Here is a 19166-nt window from a genome sequence, read left to right on the forward strand (position 1 = left end):
TGTCTGTAGGAGCTGTCTCGTCAACTGATAGTGAAGTCTATGTATGAGTATTGCTCGAGCCAACAGTTATTTGTGACAGACAATAGCACAAGTTCCCTGTTTGGCTAACATTCCACTTCACATCACATTCACTGAGTTCGTGACTTAGTTGACCTCTGTGTTCACCACGCACAAATCAGTTCGTAATAACAAATATTATTTAAAAAGGAAAAAAAAGGTCGCCATTGTTGTTGACGTCGCAGGGCGGTGACGTCACTGGGTTACGGTGCCAGGCTTCCAGAGTATGTCTAGCGACATAAACATGTCATCTGTTCAACCCTTTCAATTTGAACCCGAGAGGAACATTAATGAGCATGACAGCACTGTTGAAATTTTAACAAAACGAGCAGCAAAAGCTAAATGAACAGGAAAGACGGGATGAGACAAGACGAGAGTATGACAAAACCAAAATGTTCTACACCGGCGAATGTGTACAAGAGGCGAATTTGACACCCAAAGTACTACCGTGCGCTTTCAGCTTGTTTTGTTTCGATGCATACAGACAGAACATACTAAAGATGCCTTAAGAAAATACTTAAACCTAGTAATATCAAATAAACGTGGTTTATATATGCTACGTGACTATTGTGCTCAACAGATCAACAATCTGCTTTAAATCTCCCACAAGAAAACACAATGCTTAAAAATATGAGAGGGAAACACATGCAAAAAGTATTTTTGAGGCAATTAAAAGTTAATAAAAGACTCAACATAAACACAAAGTAAGAACTCGCCGCTTTTAACCAATGTGCGCATGTGCTGGGCGTCTCACCGCCTAGAAGGAATTGCAGAACACCGGTAGTGTTTGTCTAGTGATAGTGACAAACTACGTCATCATAAAAACTAGCGCCCCCCGTAGGTTAAAACATGTACTAAATATTATAGATTTTTAAATCAATGGCAATATTTTATGTTTCTAATAACATATTTTCGTAAAAGAGAAAAATTGTGGCTTATTAGAGCCTAGACTTTAAGTCGGAGGTTCCCTTTAAGAAATTTGTGGCTAATGTGCATCAAACTCTCTGAATAAGTGTACAAATGAGTTCATTTGACCAGTAATTGTTATCATCTTTATTATATTTCTAACATCATCCCACTGGCCACGGCACCGTTTGGTGGACAGGGGTAGGGGTGTGCCATCTGAGGCCCCCCACGATTCGATTCGATTCGATTACGATTCAGGGTGCTTCAATTCGATTATTAACCGATGATCACGGTATTGACGATGATCATGGTTATCACGATTATTGATGCGACGTACATTACTAATGAATAAATTAGCCAAACAAAATTATGTCCATTATTTATTTAAAATATCCTTCTGATTAAACAGGAACGATGGAAACATGCCATACAACAAAAAGCTACCCTTAAACTGCTTTTTTTTTTCTTTCTTTTTTTTTTTCTTCTTCTTACAAGAAAGTGCAAAAACATGAACCATTTTAAAGGCAGTACTCATTTCTCAACATGCCCATGCAACACACAGCTAACCTTGAGATAATCATTTTCACAAGAAAGTGCAAAAACATTAGCTGTTTCAAAGGCAGCACTTATTTTTCTCAACAATACAATAAAATTTTCTGGAAACAAACAAAGTGTCTTTAGAAATAAGACTTCTTTTAACCAATATACTGTTTTTTCACAGATTTCTGTACTATTTCGCATGTTTGTAGTGTTACCGCTGTACTTAATCCTGGTTTTAAACGTTCTGCATCTGGAGTAACTTATGTACACTACCAAACAACACACAACTTGACATGTTAGCAAAGTCGCTAATTAGCATAGCGCTCGGCGCTAACGAGTAACATCTCAAAAACAACGTGTACTTACCTCTGATAGACGTACACGGGACTTAGCAAAACACAGGGACTTTTTCCATTTAACACGACTTCAACCTACTGCTGGACAACTGAAAGACAAGGAACAACGAACTATCTCTCTTCCCCTCTCGCTTTAAAAAATAACGTGCGCACAGAAGCGCGACCGCTGGGTCCCTGCCTGTCTTATAGACAAATTTATTTTCCAGTCTTTTGAAAAGGAGTAAATTTCTCGCTCAGAATCCATCATAACGTTGTGCGTGCGTCCGTTAAATGTGTCCGGGCGGCAGACATGTCTTGAATTTCGTTTTGATACGAGCGGCTGTCATAAAATTATGAGGGGGAAAATCGTTTTGGAACATTTATGAATCGTAATCGAATCGTCACGTGTCGAATCGCGATGCATCTAATAATCGATTTTTGGGCACTCCCTTACAAGGGAGTTGGGGGTAAGAGGTGCTACACACTGATTGGAGTAAAATAAGGAGGAAAATGCCCATTCACATCACAGAGTTCCCTTGCCAAATTCTTGCAATTTGCCCGGTAGGTATTTTTGTACTTCTCATAACTAATGCAAGTTAACCTTCCACAACTTTACGCCAACAAACTTTCCAGACTGCATTCTTGGGCATGTTCACAAAATTACTCAAACCTGGTCTAAAACGCCCTCTTGTTTGGCGCAGATTCGTGTTGGTTTAGCTTTATTTGGCATACAAAAACAGGGCTTTGTGGTTTCAGAAAATGAGTCTTGAAGGTTCAGGCTGTTGTTTGTGTGTGTCTCATTTGGTGTCATCAAATCGTAGAAAGCCTTCGAAATACCAATGTATTTTTGTATCTTTGTCCGCAATTTTTGAAGGTGAAGCTCAGCAGACCTGAAGTTATCTCTCCGTAAAGCAACAGCAAATGTTCCATTAGGTTTTTTTTTATTTTTGAGAGAAATTCATCATTTAGTACCGTATTTTTCGGACTACAAGTCGCACCTGAGTATAAGTCGCACCTGCCATAAAATGCCCAACGAAGAGAAAAAAAAAACACACGCACGGGAGTATAAGTCGCATTTTGGGGGACATTTATTTGATAAAATCCAACTCATACAAAAGATCTGTCATCTTGAAAGGCAATTTAATATAAAAATACAATAGAGAACAACATGCTGAATAAGTGTACAGTGCATGAACAACGAAATGTGAATATACTGTCCTCACCAGAACGCTACGGCTCGGTCCTGGCGATACAGCGAGCTAAACTCCGAAATGACGATGCCTGACGTCCGTATAATTTGCGGAATCAATTTCGTCCTCGATACCAAACAGGTTCGCATCAACGTAAATAAATAATAATTAGGTGCTGTTACAGCAATGACACAAACGGTTAGCATGCGTTCGCTAGCATTAGCACATCGTTCAAACAACCACACAGCTGGCTTTAAGTGTCCGATCGCGGGTGGAAAACACAACAACAACAGAAAACATGATACACACAGGCGTTGCCTCTGTAGAGATATTTTACAAGCATAAACAATGAACGTAGGTTCGCGGCAGTGTTTCTCTCTCGCTAACTAGCCCACTCACTCAAGCTGCGTAGCTGTCCGTCTTCTTCTGGCATGTGAGCGGTCTTCTTCACGTAAACAAGTGTGAGTGCGCCCTCACGTGGGCGTGAAAGCGCCACAAACTAAAAGCATGCATTTCAATATAAAAAAAGTCAATAATACAATTGAACACACATTGTTAAAGGCAGAACGCGAACTTGGCCATAGCTATTAAAAGTTATTCAGATAACTATAGCATAAAGAATATGCTAACAAGTTTACAAAACCATCAGTGTCACTCCAAGTCACCAAAATAACATGTGAAATGATATCATAATTAGGGTTGTTCCAATTATGTTTTTTGCTCCCGATCCGATCCCGATCGTTTTAGTTTGAGTATCTGCCGATCCCGATATTTCCCGATCTGATTGCTTTTTTTTGTGCTCCCGATTCAATTCCAATCATTCCCGATAATTTTTCCCGATCATATACATTTTGGCAATGCATTAAGAAAAAATGAATAAAACTCGGACTAATATACATTCAACATACAGTACATACTGTAAGTACTGTATTTGTTTATTATGACAATAAATCCTCAAGATAGCATTTACATTATTAACATTCTTTCTGTGAGAGGGATCCACGGATAGAAAGACTTGTAATTCTTAAAGGATAAATCTGACTTTGTATATTGTGACTAAATATTGCCATCTAGTGTATTTGTTGAGCTTTCAGTAAATTATACTGTAGCCATCTAACTTCTGCCCAAATGCATGATGGGAAGTGCAACCATGACTGCGTCGTGGTACCAATTGATATATCTTCTCTGCGTTGGCAAATAACATAGAATGTTAAGATAAAGATCAACTACTACCTTTCTTCCCCACATTGCTTCCCACAATTATTCTAATCGTTGGGAAAGGGATTGTAAGGCTTTAGCTATTTAAAAAAAGGCTCCAAAGGCTGCCATAATTCACTCTACTCATTATATGCTGTCTTTTACCTCTATATACTGTGTGGGTAAACCGGCGCTATTATAGATTGAACGCGATAAAGCGTGAGTGGGTCGTGCAGCGCATGCGTTAATTGCGTTAAAGATTGTAACGTGATGAATTTAAAAAATATTAATTCTCGCCGGTAACGCGATAAAATTGATAACCCTACTTTAAGCTTAAACTAAAGACTCTGGAAGAGTGTAACACATTATGTCTGTAACGTTAAATACAATTAGAAAATGATTGAATTAAAAAATATATATATATTAAAAAAAGACATGTCCTATATTTTTTTGCCGATTCCGATACTTTGAAAATGACGTGATCGGACCCGATTGATCGTCGATCGGGACATCTCTAATCATAATGTGTTAATAATTTCACACATAAGTCGCTCCTGAGTATAGGTCGCACCCCCAGCCAAACTATGAAAAAAACTGCGATTTATAGTCCGAAAAATACGGTAGTTTTGTTCAATCAGATCTTTTATGACTGATCAGTAAGATGAACCACCCTCAGATTCAGCCTGGTTTTTGTGTACCTGGCTTTAAAGGTTCTCAGCAACTATACTGAATCAGCAAATCGTGTTGTATTTCTCAGTTCATTTTGAGGACGTCTGTGCACTGGAGTGCTGTACTAAATATAGATGTACTGTATACTCAGCCCACTTCAGCGCCCAAATATGCGGGATCTATTCTAATTAGGATGTATTGTCTTGCGCAAACTCGTGTAAACTGTTGTGCTTTCGCAGAAAACACTTGTCTTGACAGCTACGCACTTGTGCAAATTCACTGTATAAACACATCTGCATTTAAAAGCCATTGGCTGGTTGTGGAAATGACAAAACCAAACAGATGTTTTCATTGATACATTAGCACACATTAAGAAATCCATTTACGCCTGATTTATCATTCTGTCAGGTTCCAAACAATAACAACAAATTCAAGTGGCACAGCTCAAGTAGATCATGATGGAAGGAGATGTAAATGACTCATCCGCAGGTGTTACCAATTCCTATTTACTTATCTAGGATTCATTTAATCCAACAATGTGAGCAAACATTTGCCACGTTTGTACGCGTGAGGAAAATTGAATTTGATAAGTGTCTTTTGTGTCCTTCCCAGAGCACGACGAGTGCCTCAGTGGGCTTCACGACTGCGACGAGAATGCTTTGTGCTTCAACATGGTGGGAGGACACAGCTGCTCGTGCAAGCCGGGCTATAGCGGCAACGGAACCATCTGCAAAGGTACACTGTGTTGTTTTCAGCAGCGTCGCGAAGGTGACTCGAGGGGGGACCAGAATGTTCCCGGAAGCCTCCCGCTGTCTCTTAATGAAATGCGTGCTCACTCTTGAAAAAAAATATTATTCAAATTGTGTTTATTGAGGAGCTACACTATTTCCAGTTTTCACAGTTCTCAATTTAAAAACTCACGGGTTTAGACTTCCAAAGATACAAAAATGAAAAAGATGCAGCACTTTGAAGTTCATTCCAATTGAAGTTTTATTTGTTCATCTGAGATAGCAGCACGTGACGTCTGTGTTATCCGCCTCATCTATCTCGGCCGCATTCCATTGACTTGTGGACACACATTAACAAACAGCCTAAGCGTGGATAATGAACATTTTTGCATTAACCTTGACGAGATACATTCATCACGGGAAGTAATATCGTTCGTCACGTCGGAGAATTAGCTCGTATTCCATATGCAAATACTGTATATACGCTGCTGCTAGTATAATTGCATACTTAATGGTCATTTATCTCAGTGACTTATCTTTTTTTTCTCTTTGACTGTTACTCTAATCTTTCAGCTATGTGTGATGGGTTGTGCCAGAATGGGGGAACGTGCCTCTCACCCAACAACTGTGCCTGCCCGCAAGGATTTACTGGCAAGAGATGCGAAACAGGTAAGGGATGTTAAAATGTCTGCCTTCGTTGACATTCCTCACCACAATTAGAGATGTCCCGATCGATCGGCAGCCCGATCGATCGGGTCCGATCACGTCATTTTCAAAGTATCAGAATCGGCAAAAAAATATCGGCCATGCCTTTTTGTATTATATATATATTTTTTAATTAAATCGTTTTGTAATTGTATTCAACGTTACAGACATAATATGTTACACTCATCCAAAGTCTTTAGTTTAGGCTTAAGGTAGGTTTATCAAATTTATCCCGATAACGGCGGTAATTAGTTTTTTAAAAAATGTATCACATTAAAATATTTAACCCAATTAATGCATGCGCTGCACAACCCACTCACGCATTGTCGCGCTCAATCTGTAATGGCGCCGTTTTACCTATATAGAGAGATAAAAGGCAACGTAAAATGAGTAGAGAGAATTTTGGCAGCCTCGGGAGCCATTTTTTAATTGGCTACAGCCTTACAATTCCTGTCCATATGATTAGAAATATCATGGGAAGCAAGGTAGCAATTGATCTTTTTCTTAACACCTTATGTTATTTCCCAACGCAGCGAAGATATATCAATTGGTAGCACTACGCAGTCATGGTTCCACTTCCCATCATGCATTTGGGCATGGCTACAGTATCATTTACTGAAAGCTCAACATATACACTCGATGGCAATATTTAGTCACAATATACAAAGTCACAAGTCTTTCTATCCGTGGATCCCTCTCACAGAAAGAATGTTAATAATTTAAATGCCATCTTGAGGATTTATTGTCATAATAAACAAATACAGTTCTTATGTACTGTATGTTGAATGTAGGGGTCGCGTTAACCGAATATTTTCTGTCGTTGACCGGTTTTTTAAAACGGTGACGGAAAAAATTGACGTCCATCTGTCATTTTGACAGGTTGCAATTCACACCCCAGACCACAGGGTGGCGAGTGAGCATATTAATTAGCTATTGTCTCTCTTGATGCATGACGTCGTTGGCCTTACTCGGAAAAATGTCAAGGCAACTGAGTGTTTGCCTGGCACAGCCAGACTGTTCTCCCTGTATTTTCAAACACTGAGAGAAAAATCTGGGACCCAGCCCATTAACGGCCTCTCGAGTAGGTACAAAATCAATCGACAAATCAGATTTGTTTATTTGCGTGACGTGTTCTTTACGAGCAACGTCACTCTTGCGCGCCGAAAGTCGTCTCTACAACAACACGGATGGTGAACGGGAGAGCCGAGAATATGTTCCAATCCGCAGTAAATTCAGTTTTAAATGAGCTAAAACACATCAACACGAGTCATTGACAACAGTCTGTCTCGCGCTAGCCATGTTGAATAAACTCCGCTCTCCTTGTATGTTTACGTCTGCGCGCAAGTCCCTCGTCTGCCCGTCGCTGATTGGTGCATTCCGCTGTCTGTTTGCCTCTTGTTAAGCTTGTTCGGACAGAATATTAATTAAAAATGAATGAAAACTAAATACAATTGAATATGTGTTTATTATTCTTTTAAAAATGTAAGTGACGGGTAAAAATAGATTATGACCGGATTTTTATGACACTGTCAGTCAAAATGACAAACAACGAAAAAGTCTAGCGCAACCTCTGGTTGAATGTATATATTCGTCCGAGTTTTATTCATTTTTTTCTTAATGCATTGCCAAAATGTATGTGATCGGGAAAAATTATGGGGAATGATTGGAATTGAATCAGGAGCAAAAAAAAAGCAATCGGATCGGGAAATATCGGGATCGGCAGATACTCAAACTAAAATGATCGGGATCGGATCGGGAGCAAAAAAACATGATCGGAACAACCTTAACCACAATCCTTGCAATAATCAACAAACTTTGACGCCAGGTCATGATATCCGGAATTGGGGTTGGGGGGGTATGGCTCAATTAATGCAGCCCATCTACCTTCCATACATTTGGTCAGCCAAGGCACATACTGTATTTTACATTATAATAATTAGACAACCAAGAATAAAACAGAAATGTTTAGAAAAAAAAGAAAAAAAAAGTCACAGACACACACTTACATCCACTATACTGTAATTTTCGGACGAAAAGCCGCTACTTTTTTTTTTTCTCTCAAGTTGAACTCTCTGGCTTTTGTAACGAAGCGTCTTTTGGCCGAACGGGCTTTGAAAAGACTTTAAAAATTCCTTTTGTTTTCATTTAATTATGCTTTGTGGTCCAGTGTGCCATGATGATGTTGTGACAACACTCTCGTGTAATCCCATACAAGGGCTTTGTTTTAGCATTCCAAAAACTCTGTTTGTCAGAGGGTTTTTTTCCTCATGTTAATACCAAAGAGAAGATCTTTGGTGCCACTACAGAAGAGCCTTTTAAGTTGAAGCTTGGATGGTTAGACATCTCGGCTGCTGGCAAAGCTTGTGGAGGACGCTTCATCAGGCTTGACCCTGGGGATTTTATAGATGACGAAGGTTCCAGCCGATACTATGAAGCGGTGGAAAAAAACGAGTTTAACATTTATAGATATCCACTATTTGTTACAACGAGAGGTGGCTATGCTAACGTTTCTTAGCCATTTCTAAGCAGCCCAATTTGACTTTTTTGCCGATGAAGACTTTCCGATGCTAGGTGGAAGAAACGAAAAAGAGAAAGAAGGGGAAAAAAACATTGGTCTCACTCTCCCTCCCTCCCTCTCTGTCCCTGCTTGTTGTTGGTCAGGCAGTGAATGCACTGGAGTTGCTTATTAAAGTTAACAATGATTGACAGAGATTGATGTTGTCAGAGTACCGAGCTTCAAAGCGCCGCATGCGTCAGTCATTGTTTAACTTGTTAAACAGTTGCTGTAGCAACTCATTGTGTGTAAGTGAGCAGCTTTGGATTTGAGTGGATTCACTTAACGAAGCATTTAATAGAGCCACTTTCTGCTTTATTCTTGTTTTAAAATAAGTTGGTGGGACAGTAACACCATTTATTTAAAAAATATATACATAAATATTAGGGCTGTCAAACGATTAAAAATTTTAATCGAGTTAAACACAGCTTAAAAACGAATTAATCGTAATTAATCGCAATTCAAACCATCTATAAAATATGCAATATTTTTCTGTAAATTATAGTTGGAATGGAAAGATAAGACACAAGACGGATATATACATTCAACATACTGTACATAAGTACTCTATTTGTTTATTATAACAATAAATCAACAAGATGACATTAACATTCTGTTAAAGCGATCCATGGATAGAAAGACTTGTAGTTTCTAAAAGATAAATGTTAGTACAAGTTATAGAAATGTTATATTAAAACCCCTCTTAATGTTTTTGTTTTAATAAAATTGGTAAAATTTTCAATCAAAAAATAAACTAGTAGCTCGCCATTGTTGATGTCAATAATTACACAATTCTCATGGTACTGAACCCATAAAATCAGTCGCACCCAAGCGCCAGCAGAGGACGACAAAACTCCAAAAAACAAGTAACAAGTGCATATGACCCTGTGCTGTCATTTTAATCTGTTTGAGCGGGGCATGTGCGTTAATTGCGTCAAATATTTTAACATGATTAATTAAAAAAAAAAAAAAAAAATTACCGCCAGTTAACGCGATAATTTTGATAGGCCAATATTTTTTCTTTCTTTCTTTCTTTCTTTCTTTCTTTCTTTCTTTCTTTCTTTCTTTCTTTCTTTCTTTCTTTCTTTCTTTCTTTCTTTCTTTCTTTCTTTCTTTCTTTCTTTCTTTTTTAAAAGTTTTTTAAACTATACTTTGGGGGGAAAAAAGTGAAAAAAAACATGTCTTTTGTATAAATCTTTACAATACTAAATCTGAATAAATACAATGAACACACAAACAATTTTTTTTTTAATTATTTGTTTTTACATTTTTTGGGGGGTGAGGGGGTGCTACTTCGCGGTTTTTCACTTAACTCCGGCAGGTTTAGGTCCCTATTAACCGCGAAAAACGAGGGATCACTGTATAGCCATTCATTCCAAGTAAATGACAAAGACTGTAAATTAATGGAAATAACCTACCATGGGATTTATTTGGAGGACTTCGTCCGCTGCAAGCGTTGAGATCAAGGTAAAGTGGATCTTATGTTTTTTGTTCTCTGTAAATGTAGTCACTTTCTCTGTAAATGTAGTCACTTTAAGTTAAGTGTTTATGGTTTAACCCTTTAACACCGAACGTGTCGGCAGCGACGCGTTTACCCATGTCGTCTTTGAAGCTTCGTCACGCTGTAATTACGTCACCCACGTGCCGCTGGATGGTCTCCTTTGAAAGTGTGGAAGTTGATGTCTACACCAGTTTTTATTTGAAGTCAATGGACCAAGAGAAACGGGAGATAATGTCATTTGAATTTTATTTTTTTATTGCACTCATAAATATGCATTAAAACGCTGCATGGACCATGTATCTATCTCCATATTTACATCATTTCTTGTCCTTTTTCAAAATCGAAAGCGGCACAAAAGACTACATATCCCGAGAGCCGTTGTGATGTCTCTAAGGACGAACCGAATGTGATCATTTTTAATAAATTTCCGAGCGAGGTGCCAACTAATGAAAGCGAGGCATTCGAAGCAAGCAATGCCTGGTTGGTTTGAGCGAGCGCCTTTGAAACGTGCAGAATGAATCTAAAACCACATTTAGCGCAAGATAATGCATTATTTCATTAACTCAAGGAAGAAGATGAGCTGTTTTTTTCATTGTTTTCTTTGGATGAGTCGCCGTCTCAGCGAGTAGAAGTGACAGCAGCGCGCAAACAGCGAAAGAGTAGGCTGTGTGACATTGTGTGTGACGCAGCTCCGTGACCTGTTCAAGCAGAAGCTTTATTGAGTGCGCAAAAAAAAAAGAAAAAGAAAAAGAAAAGAAAACTTTATTGGTTCGCATGCCTGAAAAATTGCAATTGAACTGAACTACTTGTCAGTATTTTTTAAAATACTTTTTTTCAATGTTATATATATTTTTTCTTCACTATAATATTTTCAAGTTTATGTAGATGTGTGTTCGAGAAGCTTGATTGCATGTATGTATATACTTTTGATAAGGTGATGGGTACAACACCTAACTTAAAAAAAAAAAAAACACCTAACTTCAAAAAAAGAGATATCCTCCAAACCTTTTGTGTGTTAGATGATATATATAATCTTTTTTCTCACTATTTTGAACTGTATATAACCTGTTTTGACTATAGTATGTGTAAAGGCCAAAAACGCCTATGACCATACCTGCTGTTTGTGTTGAATTGTCAAACATGAAACTATTCAATCTTATTTTTTTCTATTGGATGTTTATCCTAACAAGTTGAATAGATATTATAAAGCTTCAAAACGGTTGCTCGAGCATGTTTGGTTGTCACTGGGACATCAACATTACAAATTTTGAAAAAAGATTTTGGGATTTTTTTGTCTTTTTGGGTCCAAAATGTGGATTATAATTGGTCAGTGAAGAAAACAACAGTTTGGACATGAAGTTCAAGGTGTCCTGAAAAAAGGGACCCAACTTGGCCATTGTAAACATTTTTTTCTTTGAAATATAAAGGCAACATCAAATGCATGCAAATTCGGCCAAAATAGGCTTAGGTGTTAAAGGGTTAAGATTGAGAAACATAAGAGGGATTTGTGGTGTTTGTGGCTTCCTCTACAGGCCGCTGCATATGATTAAGAAATAATCTCGTGTCGATGCGTGTTAGTTGGTTAGTACATATAATTTTTTAATTGTATGTTTCTAATATCATCATCTCTCTATAGCCCCTTTCACACATAACTGAATTCCGGTTAATTCCCTAGATTTAAAAGGGTAGCCCTTATATTTGATAGCAATTTCCCGGGTCGACTGACACGGAGATGACACGGACATTTATCGGGTCGCGTCCTAGTATAATGTCCGAAGCCTATCTGGGACGCGGCATGTTTGCAAGAAGTCATTTAATTCCTTGGTCACAGCGCGAAGGCTGATTACGTGAATATCATAGCGAGTCGATCGTCATTTCCTCTTTCTTCGCAGTGAGACGAAAAGCGATAAACAAACATTGCAATTATCTACATGGCAAACTGAAAATAGCAAAATTATACTGGAAACATAACGAAATTAAATTGCTCCTAGATCGTACAGCCGAGGAAGAGACAGTCCATCGTCCATGTTTGGTAATGTGTGGTTTATTTTGGTGCCGATGCCGACCAAAAATGGCGTAATGTCGGGGTTATAAAATAGCGCCAGCCGCCCTCCCCGCACCAAGAGCGTCGAGTGGCCAACACGGGACAAGTTTGAAAGTGTCCAACCCGTGTTATTCCCGGGACATCGCTCCACGTCTGAAAGCCATGACATTGTTAAATCCCGTGTAACCTTACACGGGAATTTACCAGGATATAAGTCTGAAAGTTAACAATGTTGCCAGATTTTTGTGGTTGAGCTTGCCAGTCAGAAGTTTCAAAAACACTGCATGTGTCAATCATCATTTAACTTGTTAAACTGTTGCTGTAGCAACTCATTGTGTGTAAGTTAGAGGATTTGAGTAGACTCACTCAATGAAGTGTTGCGAGTGCTGCCTTGGAACAAACAGGCTCTGTGTGTGCATGCGTGGGTTGGGGGATAAGGAAGCTCACGCTGGAATGAATGTGTGTGTTTGACGAAGTTCGAGGCAGCTGGTCGTGTTGTGTTCGCAGCAATAAACGCCACATAGTAAAAGTGATCCATAGCAGTTTGTAATTTCCACATGTCACTCCAAAAGTAACAGCAAAGGGAGGTAACAGTAGCATTTCATAAAGCCAAGCTTTTTCTTAAATTTTGAGGAAATTTGGATCATGTGAAAATTACGGTATACAGTGCCTTGCAAAAGTATTCGGCCCCCTTGAATCTTGCAACCTTTCGCCACATTTCAGGCTTCAAACATAAAGATATGAAATTTAATTTTTTTGTCAAGAATCAACAACAAGTGGGACACAATCGTGAAGTGGAACAACATTTATTGGATAATTTAAACTTTTTTAACAAATAAAAAACTGAAAAGTGGGGCGTGCAATATTATTCGGCCCCTTTACTTTCAGTGCAGCAAACTCACTCCAGAAGTTCAGTGAGGATCTCTGAATGATCCAATGTTGTCCTAAATGACTGATGATGATAAATAGAATCCAAATGTGTGTAATCAAGTCTCCGTATAAATGCACCTGCTCTGTGATAGTCTCAGGGTTCTGTTTAAAGTGCAGAGAGCATTATGAAAACCAAGGAACACACCAGGCAGGTCCGGGATACTGTTGTGGAGAAGTTTAAAGCCGGATTTGGATACAAAAAGTTTTCCCAAGCTTTAAACATCTCAAGGAGCACTGTGCAAGCCATCATATTGAAATGGAAGGAGCATCAGACCACTGCAAATCTACCAAGACCCGGCCGTCCTTCCAAACTTTCTTCTCAAACAAGGAGAAAACTGATCAGAGATGCAGCCAAGAGGCCCATGATCACTCTGGATGAACTACAGAGATCTACAGCTGAGGTGGGAGAGTCTGTCCATAGGACAACAATCAGTCGTACACTGCACAAATCTGGCCTTTATGGAAGAGTGGCAAGAAGAAAGCCATTTCTCAAAAATATACATGAAAAGTCTCGTTTAAAGTTTGCCACAAGCCACCTGGGAGACACACCAAACATGTGGAAGAAGGTGCTCTGGTCAGATGAAACCAAAATTGAACTTTTTGGCCACAATGCAAAACGATATGTTTGGCGTAAAAGCAACACAGCTCATCACCCTGAACACACCATCCCCACTGTCAAACATGGTGGTGGCAGCATCATGGTTTGGGCCTGCTTTTCTTCAGCAGGGACAGGGAAGATGGTTAAAATTGACGGAAAGATGGATGCAGCCAAATGCAGGAACATTCTGGAAGAAAACCTGTTGGTATCTGGACAAGACCTGAGACTGGGACGGAGATTTATCTTCCAACAGGACAATGATCCAAAACATAAAGCCAAATCTACAATGGAATGGTTCAAAAATAAACGTATCCAGGTGTTAGAATGGCCAAGTCAAAGTCCAGACCTGAATCCAATCGAGAATCTGTGGAAAGAGCTGAAGACTGCTGTTCACAAACACTCTCCATCCAACCTCACTGAGCTCGAGCTGTTTTGCAAGGAAGAATGGGCAAGAATGTCTGTCTCTCGATGTGCAAAACTGATAGAAACATACCCCAAGCGACTTGCAGCTGTAATTGGAGCAAAAGGTGGCGCTACAAAGTATTAACGCAAGGGGGCCGAATAATATTGCACGCCCCACTTTTCAGTTTTTTATTTGTTAAAAAAGTTGAAATTATCCAATAAATTTTGTTCCACTTCACAATTGTGTCCCACTTGTTGTTGATTCTTGACAAAAAATTAAAATTTTATATCTTTATGTTTGAAGCCTGAAATGTGGCGAAAGGCTGCAAGGTTCAAGGGGGCCGAATACTTTTGCAAGGCACTGTATATTAAACTCCATCTTCATATAACGGTATAGTATATGGTACACATTTGTTCAATCACTGCAACATAATTCTTCACGCATCTAGTGTAGGTTTGAAATGTCTCTTCATCGGTAAAGGTTGCCCACCCCTACACTAAACAGTTGATGAATAAATGCAGACACTGCTTATTGGCCATTCATCTGCATTTATGTGTGTGTATGTGTGTGTGTCCACACTCGGTGAGTAATGGCCTTGTAGCCCTTTTATTGCCACGATGGAGGATTTGCACTGCACATGCAGCAGTATGGGAATTACTTTATATCACACATTAATCAGCATGGAGTTCATCCTTATCGGGTGCTCAAGCCCGACAGCCAGGGCCAACACCATATCTCATATCCAATCATCCTGGAATTTAGTTGGGAATCGTACCAAACAATTAGAGAAATTATTAGCACAACAGTGATTACAAACCAAAGTTGTTGAAGTTTTGATGTTGTGTAAATTGTAAATATTAGCAAAGTACCTTGATATAATGAAAGTTTTTCCAACATAGTTAACTAATTGCATTGCAAAGACAAGATTTGCAATGTTCAAAGTGATAAATTTATGAAACAACTGTGAACATGCTAAAAGGATGCAGGTTTTGTGAAGATTGGGCACAATAGGAGCCTCTCCCAAAAGGCTCAGTTGCTTTCAAGCAAGCGATTAGTGCAAAGGTTTGAAAATCTTTCTCAAAGCTAGATTGCAGGGAATTTTTAGAATTGAGATTTTGTCATCAAAAGGGGCGAAATTAATTGAAAAGAGTTTTGCAAGTAACGAAAACTCAGACCAATTTCGTCCAGTTTTAGTCGATATTTACTCAAAATGTTTTCATCTGTAAAATATTAAAATTTTTTACTACAAAAATAAATAAAGGTTTCTCACTATATCGAATGAATATCGACGGACGAGCACATATTGTAGCATCTACAAGAGCAAGGCGAACTTGGTAATAATACACACTCAGCAGGAAAACAGTAATTATTTTCAATCAACTCATTCAATCCCAGCCATTTTCACTGGTGCAACACCCTTCGCTCCCGGCTGTTTTACTGGATTTTGACTGATTTTGCAAGGCCCACAGAAAATTCTGTTCTATCTCTATATAAACATGGAACCCACCAAAAGAAAGATTAGACTTTCTTTTTTCAGCATGAAAAAAGTTAGTTCATATCTTTTTCCATTCTTTAGAAATCATAATTAGAAAATAGCTTAGTTCGAGCAATTTTCCAATTTCTAATGAAAAAAACTGAGAAATTGAGCTTTTTGTAAACGCATACATTTCAAACATAACTTTGACTTTAATACAGCTATTTTTTGCTTTAGTTGCATCCTAAACATCTGAATAATGTTTTCTTTTTACAAAATAACATAAACAACAAGACAAATAGAGCTTTTGATAGCAAAGTAACAATTTATTTACACATAACTAACTGAGAGATGATGCTGTTGTAGCCGCGACAGCTGGAGTAAACTTTTCCCTTATCGCCGCCTGTCTCATAAAGATGGGTTTATTTTAGTTTTTCCAGCACGGACTCAACGACATCGTCCGCTGCACTGGTGGTCCCGGTTGTTCTGCTTGGTCGCCCAGTGCCTGACATCTCGGGCATCCTTCCGGTTGTTCTGCTCGGTCGTCCGCCGCCTGGCATCCTGGACATCCATTCGGTCGTTTTCCGCCGGCGCCCCGGCCATGCGGCCGGCCGTTCGTTCCGTTGAATCGGGTTGGGGGTCTTACCAAATGCGCTACTGCCCTCCAGTGGCCAGTTTTATTGCTTTAATGGATTTTCAGCAATGTGCTTTGGAGCTAAGTTGAATCAGAACCTAGAGATGTCTCTTGTTAAAAAAAAATGTAAAAGACTTATAAATACGTCTTTGGAACACTGAAACAATTAAAAATAGAACGTATTTATACATTTTTGGGATCAAATGAGTTAATTATACCCACCTGGACGCCACGAACTGTATGTAAAAAAAATAAAATAAAAAATGTCCGAGAGTTTGAGAGGACGCACACTGTTAGCATTAACCTAATGCTAACATGAACATGAATGCTATGCTAACGCTACAAGTTACATTAAGCATGTGCTGATCACTCAGCACAGACCTTTAAAGGCTAAAGCAACATTGCATTCACTCTTGCCAAGATAAGAAAACAAATCTTACCAAGTGTGTTTCAAACAACAACAAGCAAGCCTGGAGAGGATTCTGGCGAGTTGGGGGGGGAGGTTGAAGCACATCACATGAATGACACAGACACTGCTACAATGCAGGCTAACTAAACATAAAAATGTCATGCATTTTCATCTCGCTCTCATCTCGTCAGACGAAAAACTGGTGTTCGTCTTGATATGTTTTCGTCTCCCAAGACACGTTTTTAGCTCGTTATTATCTCGTCATCGTCATGAAAATATTTTTTGTTATGGTCATCGTTGACGAAAACTATACTAATCCTACCAAATATCGTCTAGAAATTAGGGTTGGGAATCTCCGGCATGAAGCCGATTCAATATGTATCTAGATACACAGGTTACGATTCGATTAAAAAACGATACATTCTTACAGCCGAGCGATTCGATACGATTCGATACAGTTTAAGAACGATACGGTTCGATACAGAGTGAAAACGATACGATCGTAAACATTTGTTGTGTGTGTTATTACAGTATTTTAAACATATAAAAAGATTAAAAATTAAATGAAACAACAAAATTCCATAACAATGTTATGTTTTTTTTTTTTTTTTTTATGAAAAAAAAAATAATGCTTACTATATGACCATCATTATGTTGGCTGGGATTGATAATAAAATAAAACTCCAGTGACAGACAACAATAAAGTGCAGTAATTTAATTAATGTATTTCCTGGTGTTTTGAACACAATAGGTAAGTAATTTAAGAGCAAACTTTCAACGTAAACATCTTACAAGCAAAAAATATTATTTATATGCAGCAGCTCTAGGAAAAAAAAAAAAAAAAAAGAATTAAACCTGCTAGTGTTATCATAAATAAATAATAAATTATGCTTTACCACTGGTCTAACTGGGGGAATAAAAACATGGCATTTTAGACGGACAGGTCTATAATCATTACTTTAACCCTATACACAACAAAGTCATTCACTTATGCCTGTGCTTCCACATTTTTTTTATTCCTCATGACTGTCTATATCTTTTTTGAAGGGCAGATTTTTCTTAAGGAAGATCATCTGATCCACATGATCATGTTTAAGTAGACTGCGTTTTGTGGAAACAATATGCCGCCCTTTCCACCATTGTAGTGGGTTATTTTTCAGGGTTAATAACTCACGATGTCTGTACCGCTTCACACTAGCTCTGTCCCATTCGAACAGATCTGGCTGCCTTCGTCACTTCAAAGTCCGACTTTAGTTTTCCTGGGTGCGTTGAAAATCAATGGCTGCACGTCGCTGGCTTGGTGCGCAAACTGTCCATTGTTTTAGCATGTTGCTTCGTTGCCACTACTAGTTTCGTTTTGGGCTGTGAAGAAAACGCTACGGAGCGTGTGTTACAGTGGTTTTGTTAGCTCTCGCGTTGTTATGACACGCCCGTAACGATCGAGTAATGACGGCGACTACCAGCGGTTCTGCCTAAATGAATGGGAAGTTAGGCAACCACGACGGCAGTCGCCGGTCACCATCTAAGTGCACTGTGTGGTGAATAACTCAAGCGCAGCATTAGAGGTAAAAGCTAAATTATTATCATCTTAAACAATGCATTGAACTAGGCATTAGAAGCCGATTCTTGTGCTCGCGATAGCCGAATTCTATCTCTTCTATTGGTTCATTGAATATTTAATGGCTAATTACTGTCGAATGGTAACTTTACTATCGATACAGCTGTATCTCTCACCCGTAAAACCGGATATCCGGTCGTATCGGTTTATCGTTCTCAAACTTACTAGAAATGTGAGGGATACGCAGTATCATGCTTTTTTTCTGAAACTGTGTAATGTTTATGGCCTACGTGGTTTTTCTTACTAATATTAATTTTATGGACTTTCTACTGCTTAAGTCAGGGGTGTCCAAACTTTTTGCAAAGAGGGCCAGATTTGGTGTGGTAAAAATGTGGGGGGCCGACCTTGGCTGACGTCCTTTACGTTGAACAATGTATTCAAGTAAATTTTAGCAAGCCATTCTGTGTGTCACATTTGCTTTATTATTTTTTTAATTAATAATTTCAACAATCTCACAACTAGCCTTTGTTGCGTTCTCTTTCGACTCTCGGGCTCATGCAAAATACTGCTGCTGTGAAATTAAACTAGCTTCAAGTTGCTTCAATTTCTCACTGCGCATCTTCCCTGTAATCTTGTCGTACATGTCAGCGTGTCTTGTTTGGAAATATCGCCTCACATTGAACTCTATAAAAACAGCGACTGTCTCTTTGCAAATGAGGCAGACACAGTTGTTG

The 19166-nt window shown here is 38.7% G+C and overlaps 1 protein-coding gene across 1 annotated transcript in view; it reads left to right on the top strand.

The window, feature by feature from the left end:
- Window positions 1-19166, top strand: part of nell2a (neural EGFL like 2a) — a 248309-nt gene that overhangs the window by 155775 nt on the left and 73368 nt on the right. Inside the window, exons 14-15 of the mRNA XM_057837033.1 lie at window positions 5507-5629; window positions 6196-6291. Of these exons, the coding sequence (XP_057693016.1) occupies window positions 5507-5629; window positions 6196-6291 (219 nt within the window). The remainder of the gene's footprint in view (window positions 1-5506; window positions 5630-6195; window positions 6292-19166) is intronic.

Source organism: Corythoichthys intestinalis, chromosome 5 (assembly GCF_030265065.1).
Source record: "Corythoichthys intestinalis isolate RoL2023-P3 chromosome 5, ASM3026506v1, whole genome shotgun sequence".
Classification (NCBI taxonomy): Eukaryota; Metazoa; Chordata; class Actinopteri; order Syngnathiformes; family Syngnathidae; genus Corythoichthys; species Corythoichthys intestinalis.